Here is a 25,023-nt window from a genome sequence, read left to right on the forward strand (position 1 = left end):
TACCTCAAGAACATCTCTGGGGTATAGGTAACTTTTTCCCCCCATGGATTTTGTGTATTTTATACATGGCTATTTTCACTATAATAATTAGCTTAGTCTTTTTTTTTCCTTCTCAATTTTCTTACTGAATATGTCATTATGATGTTTTACCATTTGAAGGAATGTCTTGTTTATTAAATAGCTTATAATTTTGATAACATTTTTCTTCTACCTTTTAACATTTGTGGAAAAGTCTTTCTTACTCTCCTCAGTCTTTTTGGGGGGCTAATAACATCACTAACACGATTTGATCAAATCCATTCTCCAAATCCATTTCGAGTGCAAGTGTCATTTTATAAAAGCTCAGTTCTTTTACAGGACCAGAAAACTGACTTCTGATACACTTTTGTCATGCTTTCTACCCCTCTCAGAAATTTTAATTTGCTCTCAAATAGTATTTGTGTATACTCCTAACCTTCTACGTTGTTAGAAAAAATGCTGGTTCATGTTTCTATGTAGGATTTGTGTCTTACCTGCTTGGTGGTGACTGGCAATCATAAATATTCCCCCCATCTTTTCTGAGACAGTAGAGTGTTGGCTTTTTTTTCTTGGTGTTTTTTTATGTTCTTTTGCTTTGCTTTCCTTTCTGCAATGGTCCTAGCAATATGCTATACTTAATAACGGAAATGCTTAATGAAGAGGTTAGGGGTTGATTTTCATGGGTATATCCATATTGTTTGGAACTGAGGTCTTGGATATGAATCTATGTAGACTTGGAGTTCTCATATAAAGCTAGATGGGGAAGAACAAGGTTCTTGAAGAAGCCAGTCTTCAGTGTGACTGGAGGATCTTGGATAATTTCAGGCTCCTTGACAGAGAATGCAGAGACAGAGTCCAGATAACCTTTCTTTGGCAGATTGAGCTGGCTTCATAAAAGTGTGAAAATGTTCTTGTATTTCCTAAAATTGTCTAATAACATAAGAGGAATTCCTTTTGCCTTCCTCATTTTTGTCCATTTTTTATCTGAGTTTTATTCCTGTATACATTGTAACACAGTTCTGCATGAATAATTTTGAAATAATCTGATACCTTATTTTAATGGTTTAACAAAGTCCAAAACCTTTTCTTTTGGATGTCAGTGATCTTGTGGATGCAAAAATATATCCTGAGTTTGCCTGTATTGAATATTCTTTGAAACTAAAACTGATTTCCACTGAGATTCAATTCTGCCTCTATCCTATGAAGTTGTTCAGTATTGAGCGTCACTTGTGACTGCAAAGGAAATGCAAGTATGTATTAGAGAATCTAGTGATAAGTTTGCCAGAATACTTTTGTTAGACTTCAGTTTCTACATTGAATGGAATTTGCATGTTTTAATTTGCTTCCCCAGCCCAGTTGTTATGAGTGAGCTTGGCAATGAATCAGAAGAATTTTTATCTTGATAAAAAGAGATTCCATTTTTATTCTTGAAAAATGCATTTAATTTTATGGAGCTGTTAAAATACTAGCTGTTTGTCAGTTACATATTCTGGCTTCATGCACAATATCATTACAAATATTGATCATAAATGCAGAGAAAACCATACGAAATTCAGCCTGTCAGATAATCTGACTTGAGTACTCTGTCTCAAGTCCTCTTCATTTTAGATTTGGGTTTTCTGGTGATGGGCAGTGATTATGAACTTTTTCAACAGTTCTGCTTTAGCACTTTGGTTTTTGGTTAGCTGGTAGATGTGCAACAAAAAAACATGTCTAATTCCAGTATATGGAGCAGCAGGAATATGGATCTGATTCTTATTCTATTTCACTAAACAGAGACACTATGATAAAACTGGGGTTTACAGACTTTCTGTGCTTCTCTGTGATCACACACTTGAGCTTACAGTTTTTCAGATAAAAACATATGTAGTGCAAAAAGAAGTCTAAATATAATAGTCTGTAAAATTAACCCCATAAAATAAATATTACATGGGAGATCTGTTTGAAGAAACCTACATCTCAATAGTGTACTTTTCTCTGTAGGTGCGAGAGTTTGATGGCCGTCACTTTATTCTGGAGAAGTCGATTACAGGAGATTTTGCTCTTGTGAAGGCATGGAAGGCTGATCGTGCAGGAAACATAATTTTCAGGTATGGCTTGTTTACCAGTGGGAAAATATTCTTTAATGGTTTAGATAATGAAAGAGAAGGAGAATCCTGTCTCCTGTGTGCTGGCAAATAATGTTTTACCGATTTCACTTTCTTTCATATTGCCTTTCCCTACTGTCAAATTATACTGCTATAAAAAACAAAATATAATTGCTTTTTCTAATGACTTTTGAGAATTCAAATATAGCCATGAAATAAATCATTGGTAGTAAAAATGAGGCATAGCAGACCAAAGTCGTCATGTTGACTGTAGAGAAATGTGGCGACATTCTGTTCATTTCAATTTTCATGTTAGTTTGGGTCCTTTCTCTTGCACAACTGAAGGCTGACCCAAGAAGTGCAGGTTCACGTATGTCAGAACAGAAGGGAGCTGAGTCAGTCTCCCGGACATTCAGTGATGGGAAAACTTGATTCTGTCCCCAGAAAAGTGTGTTTAAAGTCTGTTTGATCTCAGTGGTATAGGGAGAGGCATCATATGAATTTAAATATCTTTTGTAGTAAAAAATTTGGGTGTTGCACTAGTGATAACATAATTTGTTTGGGTTGATATGTTTGTGCTCTGGTTTGTCCTGAACTGAAGCAGGAGAGGTTTTGCCTATGTTTAACGGCTGGTTTTTATTTGTTTGTTTTATGGCTATCAGATGAAAAGGCAAGTGTTATAGTAATCAGTTGCAGTTTACTACGAGAAGATGCTGAATGATGCAGTCTGTCTTTGTATGTATTAAAAGGAACAAGGAGTTGAAAAAGCAACTGAAAAATATGTGAATAAAATAATACAGATAAAGTAATGCTTTTTATGTGTATATATGTGTGTGTATACATGTGGAGGGATTTTTATTAAATAAAAATCATCCTATGAACATTCCAAGCACTGAGGATTTGTTAGTAATAGTATAAGGCTGCTAAAGAGCAATTGTAGTTTTAGAGTCTCTGAAGTGATAGTAGAGTAGGAAAAACAGGCTGAGGAATGTAAATATCAGTAGATTATGTAACGGAATGCAGGCGCAGGAAGCGTTCGCGTGGACACCTGCTTTTGACCAATCTGTGTATGTTAAGATTCGTGTGCTTGCTGACTGTAAACCAATAGAGGATTCGTAGATGCGCGTGTTAGTGTGGCTAGCTTATAAAAGTAGCACAATATCTTGAAATAAAGGAGAATGACCATACCCACATTGGGACTCCTCATTACTCCGGGAACGCGCTCCCACTCCGACCCATGGTCACTCCAACATCTGGTAGCAGGGGATGCGGAAACGTGATGGGCTCATAACCCAGAGGTCTGGTAGCAGAGACTACAATTCTTTGAGACTGCGGTAAGCGCAGCGAGAGAAGGGGAGTGGGAAACCAGCGACTGGGAGTTGTACTATTCTATTGCTCAAACAGATAGAATAGATATCGGTGCAGAGTGGCCAACTGCCTCCCAGAGGGTGCGCTGCTATTATGGAGAATGAGGCAGCAGCTGCGTTGCTCGTAGGACTACTCTCTAAGAGAGGGATCGAGACAACGGTGAAACAGCTTATCAAGCTAATTAAGTTAGGACAACGTTTGGGACATTTTAAAGACACTCACACGTTGTTTTCTGTGCTTGAATGGCGGGAGCTGGGAGAACTAATGTGGCAGAAGCTTACTGGAGGTGATAAAAAATTTGAGAAGGACATTAAGTCTGTGTCAGGCTTGTGGGGAGACGTACTAGACACTTTAAAAGCTATGAAAGCTGAACGGGAGGTGGCGTGTGCGGCTGTTCAGATGCTGGCTCCGGACCCCATGCCGGAACAGTCTAAGAGCATGGAATCCAAGGCGGGACCTTTCGCGCGATTTTTTGGGCTGCCTGCTGTGAAGGGTATGACGGGGTCCACCTGTAAGACTGTTGCCGAATTGCGCGATAAAGTTGAGCAGGACTTAAAAACGCCCGACAGTCTATGTTCGCCATCTTGCCCGACAATATCATCTGCGCCACAGCAGCCAGAAGTTGCCGGAGCTAAAGCGGAGCAGCAGTGTGAGGCGAAAGCGGAAGAGCAACCGCTGGGCATGAAGGGGGAGGAGTGGCCAGCTCCACCCACCCCCCCGATTCCAGGCGGGGAAACGTGCCGCCCTCCTCCCACCGCCCCTCCTCTCTACCCCCCCTTGCCACTCTCCAATGATTCCTCCGGTGCTGCCACACCGCCATCTAGCGGAAAAGAGAAAAATTCAACAGACAGTATTAATCAGCTGTTAAAAGAGGTTGTGCAACAACTAAAGGACTTGACTACACAGACTCAGCAAAAAGGAGAACCTTGGTCAACCGCCGGTTCGAGAGACAACTTGCCACCCTGTTTCTCCGGACCTACCGCGGCTACCCATCCTGGCCGATGGAGTGGAGTTGTTCGGGATGCTATTTTGGATGGACAGTGGGGAGTTGTATCCAACATTGGCCCCATGGCTTTTCCGGTGGTACAGTACAACGGTCAAGGAAAATGGGAACCGCATGATTGGAAGATTCTACGACAAGCCAAAAATACTATATCGCAGTATGGTGTTAAATCGGAAGCCTCGCGACAAATTGTTATTTGGATTTTTTCTGCTGATTTGATGTGTCCTCATGATTGTCAAAGTCTGATGAGACTTCTGTTGACACCTACGCAGTTTTTGTTATGGGGATCGTCATGGTCTCAGAGGGCAGTGAATGCTGCTGCTCAACATCAGCAGCCAGGGGATCCATTATATGGGATTACAGCAGAAATGCTCATTGGTGGGGGACGTTATGCTGATATAAATGTCCAACTAACTTTTCCTGTCAATATGTTACAGTTATCTTCTAAGCTTGCTTTAGATGCGTTTCTTTCCTTACCAGGATCGGAAGGCCCTTCTTTCAGCTCGGTGACGCAAGGTGCAACTGAGAAGTATAGCAACTTTATTGATAGGCTTTGGGATGCAGTAATGAACCACCCAGATTTGGGAGAGAACAATAAACAACAAATGTTTAGAATTTTGGCCTTTGATAACGCCAATAACACTACCAAGGCCATTCTAGCCAGTCTGCCCAAAGGGGCAGGAGTGGAAGAAATGCTTTCTCGGGTGGAAAGAGCAGGAGTTCAACAACAAAATGAGTCGATGGCAGCTGTGCTGCAAAGTGCTGTCAAAGAAGTAGTACAACCATTGGCAGCTGTTGTTAGGCGAAAACACTCTCCAGGAATAGTTCAGCCCTTTAAAGGCATCTGCTATCGTTGCGGGGAACAGGGGCATAGCAAGCGAAATTGTCGTGCTCCCGTATGGTGTGATAGGTGTCAAAAAAATACCCATGCTACTAAGGCCTGTTCGGGAAACTTCAAATTGAGCGCGAGGAGAGGCCGCGTGCAGAAACAAATGCCCCCTCAGAACAACAGCAGCAATCAGGGTTTTTACTAAAACACTCGGCTGCCACCAAAGGAAGTTTGGGAGTCGACCTGGAAACAACAATAGATTTCACTTTAACCAATACAGAAGTGTGCAAAATCCCTAGCAATGCAGTAGGGCCTTTAGTAGCTGATAGTAATAGGATAGGTGGAATCCTTTTAGGTCGATCTTCTGCAGGAATAAAAGGATTGATCGTAATTCCTGGAGTCATTGATGCAGACTATACTGGTCAAATTCATATTATGGCCTATACAATTAGTCCTCCTCTCTTCATCCCAAAGGGCAGTCGGATAGCCCAGATATTAGCTTTTAAAAATCCTTTAAATCGATCAAACCAAGATTGGGAAGAGCGTGGGTGTAAAGGATTTGGTTCTACTGGACCTGCTGTATGTTTCACTACAAAATTAGACCATCGCCCACTCGAAACTGTGACTTTGACTCAGGATAACCTTTCATTAAGAATAAATGCAATGTTGGACACTGGTGCCGACATAACTATTATAAATCGAGCAAATTGGCCGTTGCAGTGGGAAATAGAAACCCCAAAGGCATTAATTGCAGGAGTGGGAGGGAACTCAGCCTCATATATAAGTAGTAAACCGGTTCAAGTGAGTTTCCCAGAAGGCCAGAGGGCAACACTGAAGGTCCATGTTTTGTCGCTCCCTGGAAATTTGGAGGCATTAATTGGACGTGATGTTCTCAGTCAGATCGGGGCAATGCTGACTACAAAGCATTTTTAGTCATGGGCACTGGGGAGCAATCGCCCAACCCACCGTTAACATGGATCTCCAATGACCCTGTTTGGGTTGACCAGTGGCCCATGACTAAAGAGCGATTGCAAATAACTAAACAACTGGTATCCGAACAACTTATAGAGGGACATATCAAACCATCTGTCAGTCCATGGAATACTCCTATTTTTGTCATCCCTAAGAAAAGTGGGAAGTGGCGTTTACTACATGATTTGAGGAAAATAAATGACCAAATGTTGCCTATGGGAGCCTTACAACCTGGAATGCCATCACCTAATATGTTACCTGAAAATTGGCACATACTTATAGTTGATTTAAAGGACTGCTTTTTCACAATCCCACTGCACCCTCAGGACACTCAGAGATTTGCCTTTTCCATACCCTCGATAAATAAAGCAGCACCAGCAGAGCGGTATGAGTGGGTGGTACTTCCACAAGGGATGAAAAACTCTCCTAAATTGTGTCAATTATATGTCGCCTGGGCACTGCAACCAATAAGAGAAAAATGGCCTGAAACTATCATCTATCATTATATGGATGATATTTTGTGTTGTCAACAAGTTCCTTTTGAAGTGCATCATATACGACAATTAACAACCATGCTAGCAGACAAGGGACTTGTAATTGCACCAGAAAAGATTCAAAGGTCTCCACCTTGGAAATACCTAGGGTGGATCATTGAACAGGCAAAAATTCGTCCTCAAAAAATAGCACTAAAAACTCCTCTTAAAACATTGGCTGATGTGCAAACGGTCTTAGGCGACATCCAATGGGTTCGCAATTGCGCTGGCATTACCAATGCAGACATTAAACCACTAACTGAATTACTGCGAGGCACTCAGCCTGCAGCTGAAATTCATATGACGGACAAACACCACGTAGCCTTACAGCACATTATAAACAAACTTACTATAGCCTGGACCGCAAGAAGAATCCTTGAACTGCCACTTTCTTTGCTTATCTGTAACACCGAAGAATCACCTTTTGCCGTTATATGTCAATGGCAAAACAAGAAGGGGGAGATGAAGGGACAACAGGGAATGAACTCCGTGATTGCCATTGACAACAAGAGTAATGATAACTCGCCAAATTCCTCCCTTTTTCAAATTTTGGAATGGGTTTTCTTACGGGTACAACCACGTTTCAGTATACAAACTCGTCCTGAAGCCGTAGGGGAATTAATCCGAAAAGGGAGAACGCGAATTATAGAGCTGACAGGACAGGAACCAGCAGACATCAGTATTCCTGTTAACGCTGTAGATTTAGAATGGTGGATACGTCACATGCTGGCCATTCAAGAATCTCTGTTAGGATTTAGTGGAAAGGTGCATTCTCAGCAACCTCAAGGGAAATTGTGGCAGATTCTAAAACGAAATCAGTGGCTAGAAAAACCTAAAGTGATTGTTAGCCCGATACTCGAGGGGTTGACGGTATATACAGATGCGGGAAAACGTTCTAGACAAGCTGCATGCGTATGGTGGGAAACAGATCAATGGTGCAAAAAGATTTTGCAAGGGCAAGCTGGAGATACCTTACAGACTTTAGAATTAATGGCGGTGGTATGGGCATTAGGGAACTGGCTTGATCATCCTTTGAATGTGGTGACTGATTCTCTATATGTAGCTGGGCTTATACCAAGAATTCAAGACGCGCTGATTAGGGAAACAAATAATCCTCAGCTAGGGAAATTATTTATTCAATTAAGATCAACCATCTCCCAGCGAGTGGCTCCGTGTTGTGTTATTCATATCCGTAGCCATCAATGGGAGTTGGGTTTAGGACAAGGCAATCAGATAGCGGACAATCTTGTCAGTCCAGCGTGTCACGTACCACCTGTAGATAAATTTTTACAAGCTAGGCAGGGTCATGAAATATTTCATCAAAACTCAAAGGGTTTAAGAAGGCAATATGGGTTATCAGAAAACGAAGCTCGCTCTATCATACAGGCCTGTCCCAAGTGTGGAAATCATGGACCTGTGTTCTAGTTTCGGCTGGGATAGGGTTAAATTTCTTCCTAGTGCTGTGTTTTGGATTTAGTATGAGGAGAATGTTGATAACACACTGATGTTTTCAGTTGTTGCTAAGTGCCCTCCTAGTCCAAGGACAGCTCCCGTGCCTACTGACTGAGCTAGGTACACAAGATGGGAGGGAACATAATCAGGACAGCCAGCCCAGCTGGCCAATGGGGTATTCCATACCATGTGACGTCATGCTCAGTATATGAACGGTAGGCGTGATCCAGGAAGGGCCGATCGCTACTTGGTTATCGGTCAGCGCGGGTGGTGAGCAATTGCATTGTGCATCACTCATTTTGTATATTCTATCATTATTTATTATCATTATTCTCCCTTTTCTGTTCTATTAAACTGTCTTTATCTCAACCCACGAGTTTTTCTCACTCTTACCCTTCCGATTCTCTCCCCGTCCCACTGGGGGGCGGGGGGAGTGAGTGAGCGGCTGCGTGGTATTTGGCTGCCTGCCAGGTTAAACCACGACAGTCCTTTTTGGCGCCCAACGTGGGGCACGAAGGGTTGAGATAACGATAGATCTGACCAAAGTGTGTTAAGGCAAAATTGTTATAAGCATCCATTATATTGATTGGTCACAATGTTGATGTATTGGCTGTCAAAGTTGTGGGGCTGGCTCTCAATGTTGGGTCATGTAATACCTTGCTTGCAGTATGTGTTCCCGTTTGTGCTGTTTATCATTATTTGGAACTGGGCCAAGATTATCATTTTGTTGCTGTTTTATGAGGTGATAAAATCGTTGGTCGTAAGTCTAATCTGGTATCTGTATTCGGCACTGCCGTCATTTCTGTACCTCGGGAACCACCTCTTAGAAATTATTGGTAATTGCACTTGCTTCTCCTCGGAGAATGAATTTAAGGGGGAGACAGGATGGGACACTCTCTCCCACTTGTTCATCTTCCCTTCCATATCGTCAGAAACTCCTTTTTCTTCTATCCTCTTCACAAAGATGTCCACAATATTCCCTGAGAATTTTGAATATCCTTGGGATGTTCAAACAAGCATGTTCCTATTGCTATGTCTCCTGAATGTGGTTCAGGCCTTGTTTAGGGTTAAACAACTATTCAGGAATACTGTCCAGAGATCAACCCTCAGGAACAAGAAAAGAGGGAGGGCAAGCAGCGGTGCCTCATCGGGGCGGGCGGAGCGGCGAGTCTCGGGGGCGGCTACAGACACGGTGGCTACTCAAAACCCCACGACAGGCACTGCGGCTACTCCAACCCCCATGACAACCCCTGTGGCTACTCAAACCCCGGCAACAGTCACCGTAGCTTCTCCAACCCCTGTGACAAGCACTGCAGCCACTCAAGCTCCGGCAACAGGCACTACAATTACTCCAACCCCCATGACAAGCACTGCAGCTACCCAAACTCCAGCAACAGGCACTACAGCTGAACCAGAGGACCAACCCTTGCTGGTATCCGTCACCCCTGTACAGAAGAGGAAATCTTGGAAGCGGAGATCAGGTCGTTTAGAAAGGGATGATGAAAGAGCAGGGACATCACGAGGAGAGGAGGAGGAAGAGGAAGAACTCATAAACGAGACGGAAACCACCCGATCCCTATCCCTGAATGAGTTGCGAGATATGCGGAAAGATTTCAGCCGTCGTCCAGGTGAGCATATTGTTACCTGGCTGCTCCGATGCTGGGATAATGGGGCCAGTAGCCTGGAATTAGAGGGGAAGGAGGCCAAACAGCTGGGATCCCTTGCTAGGGAAGCGGGTATTGACAAAGCAATCGGAAAAGGGACACAGGTCCTCAGCCTCTGGAGGCGACTGCTGTCAGGCGTGAAGGAAAGGTATCCCTTCAAGGAAGATGTTATATATCGCCTAGGCAAATGGACCACTATGGAGAGAGGTATCCAGTACCTGAGAGAACTAGGCGTGCTGGAGGTGGTTTATAGTGACCTGGACGACGGCCGAACACCCAAAGATCCAGATGAAGTCCAGTGCACCCGACCCATGTGGCGGAAGTTAGTACGGAGCGCACCAGCATCGTATGCCAGTTCGTTGGCAGTACTGTGCTGGAAAGAGGAAGAAGCACCAACGGTGGATGAGGTGGTTAACAGACTTCGGGATTTCGAAGAAACTATCTCCTCCTCCCTTGTCTCGGCTGTAGAGAAACTATCCCGAGAGGTCCAGCAACTCAAAGACGATATGTCCTATTCTCCACCTGTACGGACCAGTATCTCAGCCATTAGGAGTCGGCGTTTTTCTCCTCAAGAGAGAGGATATCGAAAGTACACACCACGGGGCACCCTGTGGTTTTACCTGCGTGACCACGGAGAGGACATGAGGCAGTGGGATGGAAAACCTACCTTGACCCTAGAGGCACGTGTACGTGAGTTGCAAGGAAAAACAATCACACAAGGGGGTTCTCTCAGGAAAAATGCTGCTCCAGTTTTCAGGAAAACCCTGTCTCACGACTGTCCAGTTTCCAGTGAACAGTTCCCCAGACAGAGTAGAAGGGCTGATCTTACTTTGGACTGTAATGAAGGAATTCTTGACTCACGTTTGCAAGAAGTGAGAAGCGGATACTATGACCAGAACTAGAGGGGCCCTGCCTCCGGCCAGGTGGAGGAAAGGGACAACCGGGTTTACTGGACTGTGTGGATTCGATGGCCTGGCACATCAGAGCCACAGGAGTATAAGGCTCTCGTAGACACTGGTGCACAGTGCACCCTAATGCCATCAAGCTATAAAGGGGCAGAACCCATTTGTATTTCTGGAGTGACAGGGGGATCCCAAGAGTTAACTGTATTGGAGGCCGAAGTGAGCCTGACCGGGAATGAGTGGCAGAAGCACCCCATTGTGACTGGCCCAGAGGCTCCGTGCATCCTTGGCATAGACTACCTCAGGAGAGGGTATTTCAAGGACCCAAAAGGGTATCGGTGGGCTTTTGGTATAGCTGCCCTGGAGACGGAGGAAATTAAACAGCTGTCCACCTTGTCTGGTCTCTCAGAGGACCCTTCTGTTGTGGGGTTGTTGAGGGTTGAAGAACAACAGGTACCAATCGCTACCACAACAGTGCACCGGCGGCAATACCGCACCAACCGAGATTCCCTGATCCCTATCCATGAGTTGATTCGTCGATTGGAGAGCCAAGGAGTGATCAGCAAGACTCGCTCACCCTTCAACAGTCCCATATGGCCAGTGCGAAAGTCTAATGGAGAGTGGAGACTAACAGTAGACTACCGTGGCCTGAACGAAGTCACGCCGCCACTGAGTGCTGCCGTGCCGGACATGCTAGAACTTCAATACGAACTGGAGTCAAAGGCAGCCAAGTGGTACGCCACAATTGACATTGCTAATGCCTTCTTCTCCATCCCTTTGGCGGCAGAGTGCAGGCCACAGTTTGCTTTCACTTGGAGGGGCGTCCAGTACACCTGGAACCGACTGCCCCAGGGGTGGAAACACAGCCCTACCATTTGCCATGGACTGATCCACACTGCACTGGAACAGGGTGAGGCTCCAGAACACCTGCAATACATTGATGACATCATCGTGTGGGGCAACACAGCAGAAGAAGTTTTTGAGAAAGGAGAGAGAATAATTCAAATCCTTCTGAAAGCCAGTTTTGCCATAAAACAAAGTAAGGTCAAGGGACCTGCACAGGAGATCCAGTTGTTAGGTATAAAATGGCAAGATGGACGTCGTCAGATCCCAATGGATGTGATCAACAAAATAACAGCCATGTCCCCACCAACTAGCAAAAGGGAAACACAAGCTTTCTTAGGCGTTGTGGGCTTTTGGAGAATTCATATTCCAGATTACAGCCTGATTGTAAGCCCTCTCTATCATGTGACCAGGAAGAAGAACGACTTCAGATGGGGCCCTGAGCAACAACAAGCCTTTGAACAAATTAAACAGGAGATAGTCCATGCAGTAGCCCTTGGGCCAGTCCGGGCAGGACAAGATGTGAAGAATGTGCTCTACACCGCAGCCGGGGAGAATGGCCCTACCTGGAGCCTCTGGCAGAAAGCACCAGGGGAGACTCGAGGTCGACCCTTAGGGTTCTGGAGTCGGGGATACAGAGGATCCAAGGCCCGCTACACTCCAACTGAGAAGGAGATATTGGCAGCATATGAAGGGGTTCGAGCTGCTTCGGAAGTGGTTGGTACTGAAGCACAGCTCCTCCTGGCACCCCGACTGCCGGTGCTGGGCTGGATGTTCAAAGGGAGCGTCCCCTCTACACATCATGCAACCGATGCTACGTGGAGTAAGTGGGTCGCACTGATCACACAACGGGCCCGAATAGGAAACCCCAGTCGCCCAGGAATCTTGGAGGTGATCACGAACTGGCCAGAAGGCAAAGATTTTGGAATATCCCCAGAGGAGGAGGTGACACGTGCTGAAGAAGCCCCACTGTATAATAAACTACCAGAAAATGAGAAGCAATATGCCCTGTTCACTGATGGGTCCTGTCGCCTTGTGGGAAAGCATCGGAGGTGGAAAGCTGCTGTATGGAGTCCTATACGCCAAGTTGCAGAAACTGCTGAAGGAGAAGGTGAATCGAGCCAGTTTGCAGAGGTAAAAGCCATCCAGCTGGCCTTGGACATTGCTGAACGAGAAAAATGGCCAGTACTCTATCTCTATACTGACTCATGGATGGTGGCAAATGCCCTGTGGGGGTGGTTGCAACAGTGGAAGCAGAACAACTGGCAGCGCAGAGGTAAACCCGTCTGGGCTGCCGCATTGTGGCAAGATATTGCTGCCCGAGTAGAGAACCTGGTTGTAAAAGTATGTCACGTAGATGCTCACGTACCCAAGAGTCGGGCCACTGAAGAACATCAAAACAACCAGCAGGTGGACCAGGCTGCTAAGATTGAAGTGGCCCAGGTGGATCTGGACTGGCAACATAAGGGTGAATTATTTATAGCTCGGTGGGCCCATGATGCCTCAGGCCATCAAGGAAGAGATGCAACATATAGATGGGCTCGTGATCGAGGGGTGGACTTAACCATGGACGCTATTGCACAGGTTTTCCATGAATGTGAAACGTGCGCTGCAATCAAACAAGCCAAGCGAGTAAAGCCTCTTTGGTATGGGGGACGATGGTTGAAATACAAATATGGGGAGGCCTGGCAGATTGATTATATCACACTCCCACGAACCCGGCACGGCAAGCGCTATGTGCTCACCATGGTGGAAGCAACTACCGGCTGTCTGGAGACATACCCTGTGCCCCATGCCACTGCCCGGAACACCATCCTGGGCCTTGAAAAGCAAGTCCTATGGCGACATGGCACCCCAGAAAGAATTGAGTCAGACAACGGGACTCATTTCCGAAACACCCTCATAGACACCTGGGCCAAAGAGCACGGCATTGAGTGGGTCTATCACATCCCCCACCACGCACCAGCCTCCGGGAAAATCGAACGATACAACGGGCTGCTAAAGACAACACTGAGGGCAATGGGTGGTGGGACATTCAAGCATTGGGATACACATTTAGCAAAAGCCACCTGGTTAGTCAACACTAGGGGATCTGTTAATCGAGCTGGCCCTGCCCAATCAAGACTTTTACGTACTGTAGATGGAGATAAAGTCCCTGTCGTGCACATAAGAAATATGCTGGGGAAGACAGTCTGGGTTACTCCTGCCTCTGGCAAGGGAAAACCCATCCATGGGATTGCTTTTGCTCAAGGACCTGGGTGCACTTGGTGGGTGATGCGAAAGGATGGGCAAGTCCGGTGTGTACCTCAAGGGGATTTGATTTTGGGTGAAAATAGCTAATGAACTGAATTTTATGATGTCAATTGTTATATGATATTGTATATCATTATTTCTATGGTTGCTATCAATGGTATAGCAGTGAAAATCACCCAGATTAATGAAGAATGAACTAACTCCGATGAAACCGAGCAAAGTGCAACGATGATAGAACTGAACGAGTGCAGCAGTACCGAAATGAGAACTGGCTTCCGGATGCAACAGCCCAACACCGCACACCATCTTTCTGGCCCTGAAAGACTGTTATGACAGATGGAGCCCAAAGTTATGGACTAAAAGAACTCAATGGACATTTATATATATTTATGTATATATATGTATGTATATGTATTATATGTATATATGTAGGTATATGTATTATATATGTATATATATAAAAAAGATAGTGGTGATTAATTGAAAGGTATCGAAAAATGTGAGACCTAAGCATAACGTAAATGGTATGGAATAAGGGGTGGATACTGTTCTAGTTTCGGCTGGGATAGGGTTAAATTTCTTCCTAGTGCTGTGTTTTGGATTTAGTATGAGGAGAATGTTGATAACACACTGATGTTTTCAGTTGTTGCTAAGTGCCCTCCTAGTCCAAGGACAGCTCCTGTGCCTACTGACTGAGCTAGGTACACAAGGTGGGAGGGAACATAATCAGGACAGCCAGCCCAGCTGGCCAATGGGGTATTCCATACCATGTGACGTCATGCTCAGTATATGAACGGTAGGCGTGATCCAGGAAGGGCCGATCGCTACTTGGTTATCGGTCAGCGCGGGTGGTGAGCAATTGCATTGTGCATCACTCATTTTGTATATTCTATCATTATTTATTATCATTATTTTCCCTTTGCTGTTCTATTAAACTGTCTTTATCTCAACCCACGAGTTTTTCTCACTCTTACCCTTCCGATTCTCTCCCCGTCCCACTGGGGGGCGGGGGGAGTGAGTGAGCGGCTGCGTGGTATTTGGCTGCCTGCCAGGTTAAACCACGACAACCTGGAATAGGGCTGGGCGTTAATCCAAAAGGTCTCAAGGCTTTAGAGCTCTGGCAGACTGACGTCACTCACATTGCTGAATTTGGGCAGCTCAAATATGTGCATGTCACCATAGATACCTTTTCTAAAGTAATATGGGCCACGGCTTTATCGGGTGAGAAGGCTCATCATGTGTGTAAGCACCTCCTTGCTTGCTTCGCGGTGTTGGGTGTGCCAGAACAACTGAAAACAGACAATGGCCCTGCTTACACCAGTCAGAAGTTGAGAACCTTTCTGATGAGATGGGGGGTCAAGCATATTATTGGCATCCCACACTCACCGACGGGGCAGAGCCTTGTAGAACGCACGCATCAGGTATTGAAGGACTATCTAGCAAAGCAAAAGGAGGGAGAAAAGGACCCGCAGATGAGACTGCATAAAGTCCTATTTACCCTAAATTATTTGTGTCTGATGGGAGACAGAGAAGAGCCATCGATTATAATACATCACCAAAACCTTAAGTTTAACTCTCATACAACGCTTCCGAAACTAAAAGTAATGTATCGAGACCCAATCACTGGCATGTGGCTGGGCCCAGTTTTGGTAATATTTAATGGAAGAGGATACATGTGTGTTTCCACAGATAAGGGACCAATATGGGTGACTAGCCGAGCGGTGAAGCCTGCACTCTCACAAGAAGAGGTTACCTGGGCAAACAAAACAGATCAATCTGCGTTTTGTTTTGTCTCTTGCTACGGCAACTGAGCCTTTCAGAACCTGTTTGGTGTGCCTGGTTTCTGGGTAGAAGAGTTTATGTGTTGCATGAACCTATCCGATCATGGTGAGTCTACACATAAACAATTACAATGGTTAAAAAACCATGTAAGCATGATACCACAAAATCATGGCATTTTAGATGAATGGCTCATGAATATTTTTAGAGAGTTGCTGCAATGGCTGATAGCTCTGATAAAAGAAGGTTTGCGTATATTGATTATCATCTTAATATTGTGTGTATGCTTTTGTATTGCTTTTAGTTGTATAAAAAAGGCTGTATCGAAAGTAGTAAATCAGGCTTGGATTGTTCAAAAATAAAAAGGGGGAATTTGTGGAGGGATTTTTATTAAATAAAAATCATCCTATGAACATTCCAAGCACTGAGGATTTGTTAGTAATAGTATAAGGCTGCTAAAGAGCAATTGTAGTTTTAGAGTCTCTGAAGTGATAGTAGAGTAGGAAAAACAGGCTGAGGAATGTAAATATCAGTAGATTATGTAACGGAATGCAGGCGCAGGAAGCGTTCGCGTGGACACCTGCTTTTGACCAATCTGTGTATGTTAAGATTCGTGTGCTTGCTGACTGTAAACCAATAAAGGATTCGTAGGTGCGCGTGTTAGTGTGGCTAGCTTATAAAAGTAGCACAATATCTTGAAATAAAGGAGAATGACCATACCCACATTGGGACTCCTCATTACTCCGGGAACGCGCTCCCACTCCGACCCATGGTCACTCCAACATATACACACACATGTATTTACATATTTTTGTATATTTTATAGATATAATAATAATAATAAATTAAAATACTTGAAAATGAAGAGAGAATTTTTTATTTTACCCAACTCTTCAGATCCTGGCTTCCCCATTGGCAAGACAAGATGGTTTCTGATTGAAAACTGAACTTTCTTGTGTGTGTGCATATGGATTTGATGGCTGTTAAACTGCTTTCCTTAGGCTCTGTGACATGGAATACAGAAAATAGTCTTCCCCCTTGGGCTTGTCTTTATGTTTGACATGATCTTGAGCATCTACTGTCTGTGCTGCTACCCTGTATCTATCTACTGATGCTTACTTACCTCTGAAAAATTCTTTCATTCTCTCTGGTTGTGTTCTCCCTTTTTCCCCTTACCTTTGCGTCCTGTTGGTCTCTTTTTCTGCCTTTCCCTCTCCCTCCTGTTCCTTTCAGAAGTCTTCATATCCCTCCCACATTCACACAATACAGTTGATACCAGATACTGCTTCCATCTGGAGTGGAGACCTAAAAATCTTGGCGGCTTCTTTTAAGTGCAACTAATCAAAGATGGAAACATCATCATCCAGTGTCTTATTTCATGTAGAGTATTGCTAGCTTAAAAGAACTTGCTCATAATAAGCAGTGACCCATTCCAGTTTTGGATGAGACACAGATTACCTGATGGCCTAGAACAGAGAAACATAGGCTCTTCTCATAGCTTGCTGGAGACAACAGAGGAGGAAATTGTAATAGATTAGATCTACAGGATGAAAAGGAAAATGTATTTTTGACATCATGCTACATACTGTGTATGTATTCACTGTCGGTGGGACCCTTCCATACTTTTTTTTATTATGTGACTTGTGCTTTTGTTTGCTGAGGTATGCCTAGATAGACATAGACTCTGTGTTTACTCACATCTGCCACCACTTTCACAGCAGTGTGGTACTATTTATAGTGTATTTCCCATGACTCTGGTATCTGTTGAGCCAATAGGAATGGAGTAAGTGTCTGCCAAACTGTTAATCACCCTCAAGCTAAGAGCTTTTTTAAATCTAAAGGATGTACTTCAGGTTGACTTATTAGTACCACACAGGCCAGCATGACTTTTTTTTGTCTGTTCTCATACATGAAGCTATACTGTTTTCTTGGGGATCCTGAATGGCACCAGGTCCTTTAGAAAGCAATTTTTTAAACAGGGTTTTATACATGAGCCTTCATGTCCTCTAGCTCTTTTGTTCCATACAGCATGCTGTGGCTGCTTTCCTTCCAGGCATCTTTATGCAGAGAGGACTATTCTGCACCACAACTCTTGCCTAACAAGACCTGTGTCTGGCCCAGTAGATAATCATTCTTAAGTGTAGTGCACCATACCAAGACAAATAATCCAAGACTCCCTCAAACATAATGAAATAATCTCACCTTGTTCCTGTGCTAGCTGAAAGGATGCATATATGGACATTTCACTTTGTTAGTCTGATGCAGGTACTAGTTCTGCTTAGCTGAACAGAGTGTCTCCAGGTTTTAAAGCTCCCTTGGAGCTTTGCTTGTTAGGACAACAGCAGGGAGCTCCACTGCTTTTGTGGGTATTCTACCTACTTTGGCTGCCCTCCCTTTTCATCTGGTACCATTCTGCTTTGGAGTTCTAGCCCAATATATTCTCGCTCTACAAGCAGAGATGTGGTTTGGTGCCACTAAAAGTACGTTCTTGACAAAGGAACAGAGAAGTTGAAGGGATATCCAGACTCAGGGCCCCTGCTGTCACAGACAGTCATGTCAGGTCATCTCTTCATGCTTCAAGTGGTTCTGCAATACGTAAATTCAGCTCATATCCGAGGTGTCCCTTCATCTCCACACCAATAGGTGCGTAGTGGATGTAGTTGGTTGTTTTATTCTACTATGAACTAGTTCGCTATCTTTTGCCTTTGGGAGAAAAGCTGTTGTCATGCCTTTGGGTCAGTTTAGGAATCAAATCACTGGAACAATGGACTTTGTATACATTGCTGAGTCTAGATGTCCAGAAAGCTATCTTAAAATAAAAAGGCAGACTTGGCTAGCTAGTTTCTGGATTTCAACCCTATTCTGTGTTGGAAAATAAGTGTAGTATTTCTGTTTTTTCTTCTTCTGGATTGATGTGTTCTTTAGAAATAAGAGCTTTGATCTTATAGAAGACTGCTTCTTCTGAAACAATTTTACTAACCCAAGAACATTCTAAATTGCATAAGCTTTTGTAAATAGGGTCAGGATCAAGCCCATTAATTCTTCTTAATTTGACATTGAAATGTTTTCTTCTTGTAGCTTTTTCCCTTATGTGAAAATAATTTTATATCAGTTTCTTTTACTGGCAGACCAGCCACTACGATCTTGAGAAAGTCTTTGGCTCAGAAAAGTAGCCTCTTGGGATGAAATACTGAATTCTTTGTTTCCACATCTGCCTTCCCCCATCTGAATCCATTCCCCTGCTATTTTAATTAATCTTTTGTAACTTTATTTTTCTTTGCATTTTCTACTCTACCTAATTTAGGGTATTTTTCCCTAAATCACTACTAGCTAGTATTGTATTCATGCCCTAAGAGAAGAATATAAATTCAAGTCTTTTTTTATGCTTTCCTCTTCTTATGTTCTTTTGTATTTACACAGCCCAATTGAAGACCCATGGAAAAAATATATTGCCCCTTCTATAGCCTCTGTTAGAGGTTTCACAGCTGGATAAAACAGGATTGCACAAGATATGTGCCTTGGGGGTATGGCTTTGATTCTGTAGGTCTGTGCACTAGTAATCAGCTTAAAACTGCATGGTAGAATAGTCTCAGGACTTGGCATTTCAATTCCCTACCTCCCCTAAAGCCACGAGGTGGCAGCAGCATCCCAAAGTTCAGCACGGTTATAGTGCTAGGCATGGTCATCAGGCAAAAGGGTGAAGAAAGGAGGCGAAGACGTTGGGAAATAAGGATAGTCAGAAAAAAAAAATGCTTCTGTGGAAAGGGGAAAAAAAGGAGGTTTTGACTTGTTTTGAACCCTAGTTTCATGCATTTTAATGAAAAATTTTCAAGGATTCTACTTTGTAAGAGAAAAATGCTGAGAAGCTATCAGTGGAACCCCACCAAAATATACATAATTTTTCTTAAATATTATGCCCCACAGTTTTGTTTGCTTTCTGGAAAATACAGAGAGGGGCTGACACAGGTCACTTGTTTTTCCTTGTGCCTACTAGGATCTGGGTGCAGATCCCAGCATGGTTATACATGTCATGTGTTACTTTATTCCCTAGAGGTTCTTTTTCCTTGTTACAGAAATATTGCATGGGAATACTTAGGATGAATGCAGAGTGAGTGCCAAAACTGGCACAGCTTTTTTAATCAAGTGAATTGGATTAAATTTACTACCGTGCAAAGTGCTAGCCCAAGTCCATATAGCTTCCTAGTCTGAATTATGAAGGCATATGTAGGACTTGAGAGGTTGTTAGGCCCTGTGCTGGCTGTGGAGATTAATTTCATTCTTTGTGCAGTGAAATAATGGGAAGGTACATTGTACACAGCCCAGCTTGCTGCTACTCTTGTATCTGATAAATGAAGATATCAGTAGCACACCCAATTTCAATCAAACAATGTGCTGATTAAAAGTCAAAAGAGCTGTAATAAATACTTTCTAATGTAGCAAAATATGATTTAATTTCATATGCACCTTACACAATTCCATAATACTTTTTCCTCCTTCCTATTTTTTATTAGTCCTCTAGCTATGTGGTAAAAAGATTTGTGATGTTTATATTACAGAGATACTTGTAGTAGCTTATGTCTGAAAAGTCTTTCCTTGTACTTTTACAGCTTTTAATATTTATTATTTTTCTTTTCTTTTTCAGGAAAACTGCAAGAAACTTCAACCAGCCTATGTGCAAAGCTGCCAAGACAACTGTGGTGGAGGTAGGGAATTGAAGCATAGTAAGCCCTATCCCCCTGTAGTCAACAAACTCCTTTGGTCTGAGGACAGAGTTCTTTTCTTGACTCATTGAATGGATTTCTTACCAGAGACAGTGATCTAACCTGTCTCCTTGAATTGGCTACTCCTAATACTGTGCTCCGTTTTAGTGATTAGTTCACCATGGTTCCTCAGTTTATTACTGTTCATCTGATCCTGGCCAGGACTTTGTGTTCGCTGTGATCAGCCTTTGAAAGGGAAACACAGCAACGGGCTTCAAGTTTGTTAAATAAAAGAATGTGTGGATGAAAGAAGAAACAATAGGCTTAGGCTGCGCTTGAAAAGATTCACATAAGACCGTATGCAAAGCTTCCTTATAATAAGGATAAGTACATAACAACATAGATTGGGAAGTCATGGAGCTATCACAGTTGAGGTCTCTAAAAATAAAATATATAAATATCAGTCCAGAATGAGATACGGACATTTGGTTATGCCTTGAGAAAGAGGATGGACTACACGATCTAGAAGTTTCTTCCAATCTTTTTGTACTTTTTCCTTGTTGTCTAAAACTATAATGTTTAAAAACATGGAGCAGCCTACACTGGAAATATATTGGTGACTGGAGAGTTGCTAAGGCATAGTAATATCTAAAAGATAGACTGCTCTATTAGCTTTTTCCTCACTCCCTGATAAGGTGTGGTTTTTTTAATATGCTTAATAAAAGCTAAATATGGTTTGATAGTAAGATCAAGACAAACTCTTCTAGACCATTTCTAGTAAATTCTAAATGGAAGAGGCTTGTGTTTCTTCAGGTTTTGGATTTGTTGTTTGGGGGGGGTTGGTAAAAACGTATCTGGAAAAGATATTTGTTATATAAACATCTCTGGATAATACATTTGGAAACTTGAATTATTTCTTTGTGTTTTACAGAACTATGACAAAAATACCATAGAATTTGTCACATGACTTACAGTGACAATTCAGGAACAGTACATGAATTTTCACAATTGGTTTTCAAGAAAGGCTTAAAACATTTTTCCATTTAAAAATTAAATAAAGAATCCTTAATTCCCTTTCCTTCTAGTCACTCGCCCTTCATACTTTGTTCACAGTCTGGCGTTTAGAGAATTTAAGTGCCTTCCACCTACATTCCATCTCTTTCTTTCTGCTCTTCTATCCACATGTGATAGGGTAGAATTTTCTTGTCAGTGAGCAGCAATTATGTGACATCCTTCTTGCTATAATTCCACTTGACAATCTTTGGTAGATCTGCTGTGAACTGTGTCCACCATGAGTCTTGTTGTATTTTCAATACCATTTAAAAACTGACATGCTTTTTGCAAGATGACACATTAATATTACTTTACAACTCTAGTTTTTTATGGACAAATTAATGGGAGAAGAGGTATAAGCAGAGATTTAGGACAAATAGATATTTCGAGCCAAATGCAGTGCCTCATTGGCTTAACTTTAAAGTGTCTTTTTTCCAAAGTGGAATTCAGAATGTTGTGTTTGGATTTAAGAGTTCAAACCCAGGGAATCGGAAGGAGATATCTCACTGTGGCATCTAGTACATCCTCAGTACTGAGAATCATCAGCCTGCAGCTGTTTAGAGCTAATCACTAGGGAACTGAGGCGACTGAAAAGAGTTTTGTCTGACTCCTTAGTTAACATTGTTCAAGGCTGAAGGGTGAAATTCTCAATCCCACTTACAGGGAGAAGAAAAAAGATTCTGTAGGCTAGTAATTCGGATACTCACTTGGCAGCAGGGATTTCTGAGTTCTGATATCTGTTCCTAGCTCTGTTTCTGTTTTTCACCCACTGACCATTTAACTTAATTTAAGCAGACAGTCCCAGGAGTAGAGGTTTGAAGCCATCCCTGCTCCTTTCCATCACCACTAGCTACAGGTCAGACTTGTCTTCAGAGTCATGCAGTGATTAATTGGGATTTGCAGGACTGTAGTTTCTCAGTCTGGTGCTCCCATCCCAAGTTTCAACTTGGAGCTTTGTACCTGTTATGCAACCAGACTTATGCTGCCAACATCTGCTTGTCTAGCACGAAGCACCAAGCTGAGCCTCAGCCTTGTTTATTTTGACTAGGCAAATGGTTAGAAGTAGCTGTTCAGTACCCTTTTGGGGATCAGAAATACATTGATTGTAAAATGCAGGAGGTGTTTACTGAACTGCAAAAATATTTTGGACCGTTACATACATTTTGTTTGTTTTTCTAAGTGATAGGAAGTATTATTCATGATAATAAGGATGTATGCTGAGGCATAGATAATTTACATAAAGATCCAACTATGCTGAGTCCAGCGGAATTTCTACTTTAAATTAAAGGTGACCAGTATTAACGGTCAAGAAGCAGTTTTAACTGAATTGCATGATTCCTGTTATTTGGAAGGTAACTGTTGCAGAGAAAAATGTTAAATAATACAGTATCGGCAATATTAGTTAGTTTGGCTTTATGTATATGTGTGTCGCGGTTTAACCCCAGCCAGCAGCTAAACACCACGCAGCTGCTCGCTCACCCCATTGCTCTGGTAGGATGGGGGAGAGAATCAGGAGGTCACAAGTAGAAAAACTTGTGGGTTGAGATAAAAACAGTTTAATAATGGAAATAAAACAAAGTAGAACAGTAATAATAACAATGATAACAACAATAACAGAATATACAAAGCAGGCGATGCACAATGCAACTGCTCACCACTCGCTGACCGTGTGTCGTGAGCCCCCCCCGCCTAGTTTTTATACTGAGCATGATGTCACATGGTATAGAATACCCCATTGGCCAGCTGGGTCAACCGCCCCGGCTATGCTTCCCCCTCCCCAGCTTCCCCTGCACTTGACAGAGCATGGGAGGCCGAAAAAAAGTCCCCAGTGCAAGCACCACCCAGCAACAACCAAAGCATCAGTGGGCCATCAACGCTCCTCTCATACCAAACCCAAAACATAGCACATCCCCCAAGCTACTGGGAAGAAAGTTGACTCTGTTCCAGCCGGAACCAGGACAATGTGACAGCAAAATGATACAGGAATTTATTTGTTTTTTAGTTCTTCTACAGTGCTGCATTCCAAAATGGTTCTCTATTTGTTACATCTACTTCTCACTTCATCTTGCAGAACTTGCAGGAGTTAAGTATGCAGTTAGAACTGCAGCTTTGTTTGGACCTGAACCCTTGCACATGCACTCAGCCTGAGGCTTTCAGTTGATTTTCAGATCTATAAACACTTTCCTGCTCCCATGGTGTAGGCGCTGCTATTGCAAAGATGGGAGAGTTGGGAAATTAGCCAATCTACAGGGAACTCAGTGCTCATAAGTTATATATGAGCCACGAGCCCTTGTAAAGGTGCCGAGGAAGGGCTTGGCATGTGAAGAAACTTGAGGGCGTGTGTGGTCTTATATATGTGGTAACATTTCAAACACTCTCTGTTGTACAAAGGACATGTCTGCTGAATTCATCAGGCGGCACTGCTGTCAGGCCCCTCAACAGACCCATTGAATTGTGTGATAGGAAATGAAATGTGTAGCAGCTCAGAGTTACAGAAAGGCCTCCTGGATGTGTGCCTAGACTGCTAGGGCAAGGGCTGTGATATTAGGCTGTTTCCTAAGATGTGCATCTTCCTGTAGAGGCTCCTGTGAGCAGAGCCCCACTGGGAGGACCAGCTTTGGTGATGACACTTCTCTTTTGGAGAAAATCAAGGCAAACCAAAGCCACAGGAAAAAACTTGGTGTGACTTTGCCAGGTGTGGATGTCATGGCAGCACTGGAGAGGTGAAGGGTGATTTAGGATCAGGCTCTTGCTCTCTGCCATGGAGGAGTACATAAACATCCATAACGGCCCCAAACGTCCCTAAGCTGCTGTCAGTTTCCTGCCATTGTTATTCTCTGCTGTGAGACCTACTGAATACTTGACCCTGGAGAAGTGGTTTGAGATCTCAGCCACTGCCACGATGTAAGTGTTTGATAGTGGTAATAGTCAATATGTTTAGAAATATTTATTGACTGGCTGTTTGAATATCCAGTTTGAATAATTTTCTAGTTCAGATTGCAGAGGATGGCTAAATATATCTCCCCATGTAAACAGCATTTCCACCTCAAAATAATATTGGGGAGGAAAAAAAGAGTGTACTTTCTCAAAAAAATGCATTAATTAAAAATCATTAAACCCTGCATTTTATCTCTGGTTGCCTAGTAACAACACAGCCATGTCAGTGAGCGCCATTTTCTCAGGTACAATGAACTGCTCTGCACTGAGGGACAGAAGCAGACTGAAATAAGCCATTTGTATCCTGTTATTTGTGCTAAAACATGGCATTGTGTTTTACTGAGGAAACTGGAAAATTAACCCTTTTTTTTGGTGTCTACTCCTCCAAATGTTTTAACACTGGGAAAACTTTCCTCAGATGCATAGGTCCATTCTGAGGAATTCTTCAAGGTTTTTACACAGTGACAGTTTATTGTAGAAAGCCTGTAAGTACTATTTTAAGGTGGAAAAAGAATCTAAAATAATCTTATTCCTTACCTGGATGCCCCAGCCATAGAACTTGAAACTGAACCCTGGTACAGGAAGCGATTCTAGATTTGGGATGGGCACTGACATTTGCATTAGGATGTT

The 25,023-nt window shown here is 43.1% G+C and overlaps 1 protein-coding gene across 1 annotated transcript in view; it reads left to right on the forward strand.

Moving 5' to 3' along the window:
- Positions 1 to 25,023, forward strand: part of LOC142074941 (succinyl-CoA:3-ketoacid coenzyme A transferase 1, mitochondrial-like) — a 100,259-nt gene that overhangs the window by 35,392 nt on the left and 39,844 nt on the right. Inside the window, exons 6-7 of the mRNA XM_075135958.1 lie at positions 2,002 to 2,108; positions 20,346 to 20,406. Coding sequence (XP_074992059.1) covers positions 2,002 to 2,108; positions 20,346 to 20,406 — 168 coding nt within the window. The remainder of the gene's footprint in view (positions 1 to 2,001; positions 2,109 to 20,345; positions 20,407 to 25,023) is intronic.

The sequence above is a fragment of the Calonectris borealis genome, chromosome W, assembly GCF_964195595.1.
Source record: "Calonectris borealis chromosome W, bCalBor7.hap1.2, whole genome shotgun sequence".
Lineage (NCBI taxonomy): Eukaryota > Metazoa > Chordata > Aves > Procellariiformes > Procellariidae > Calonectris > Calonectris borealis.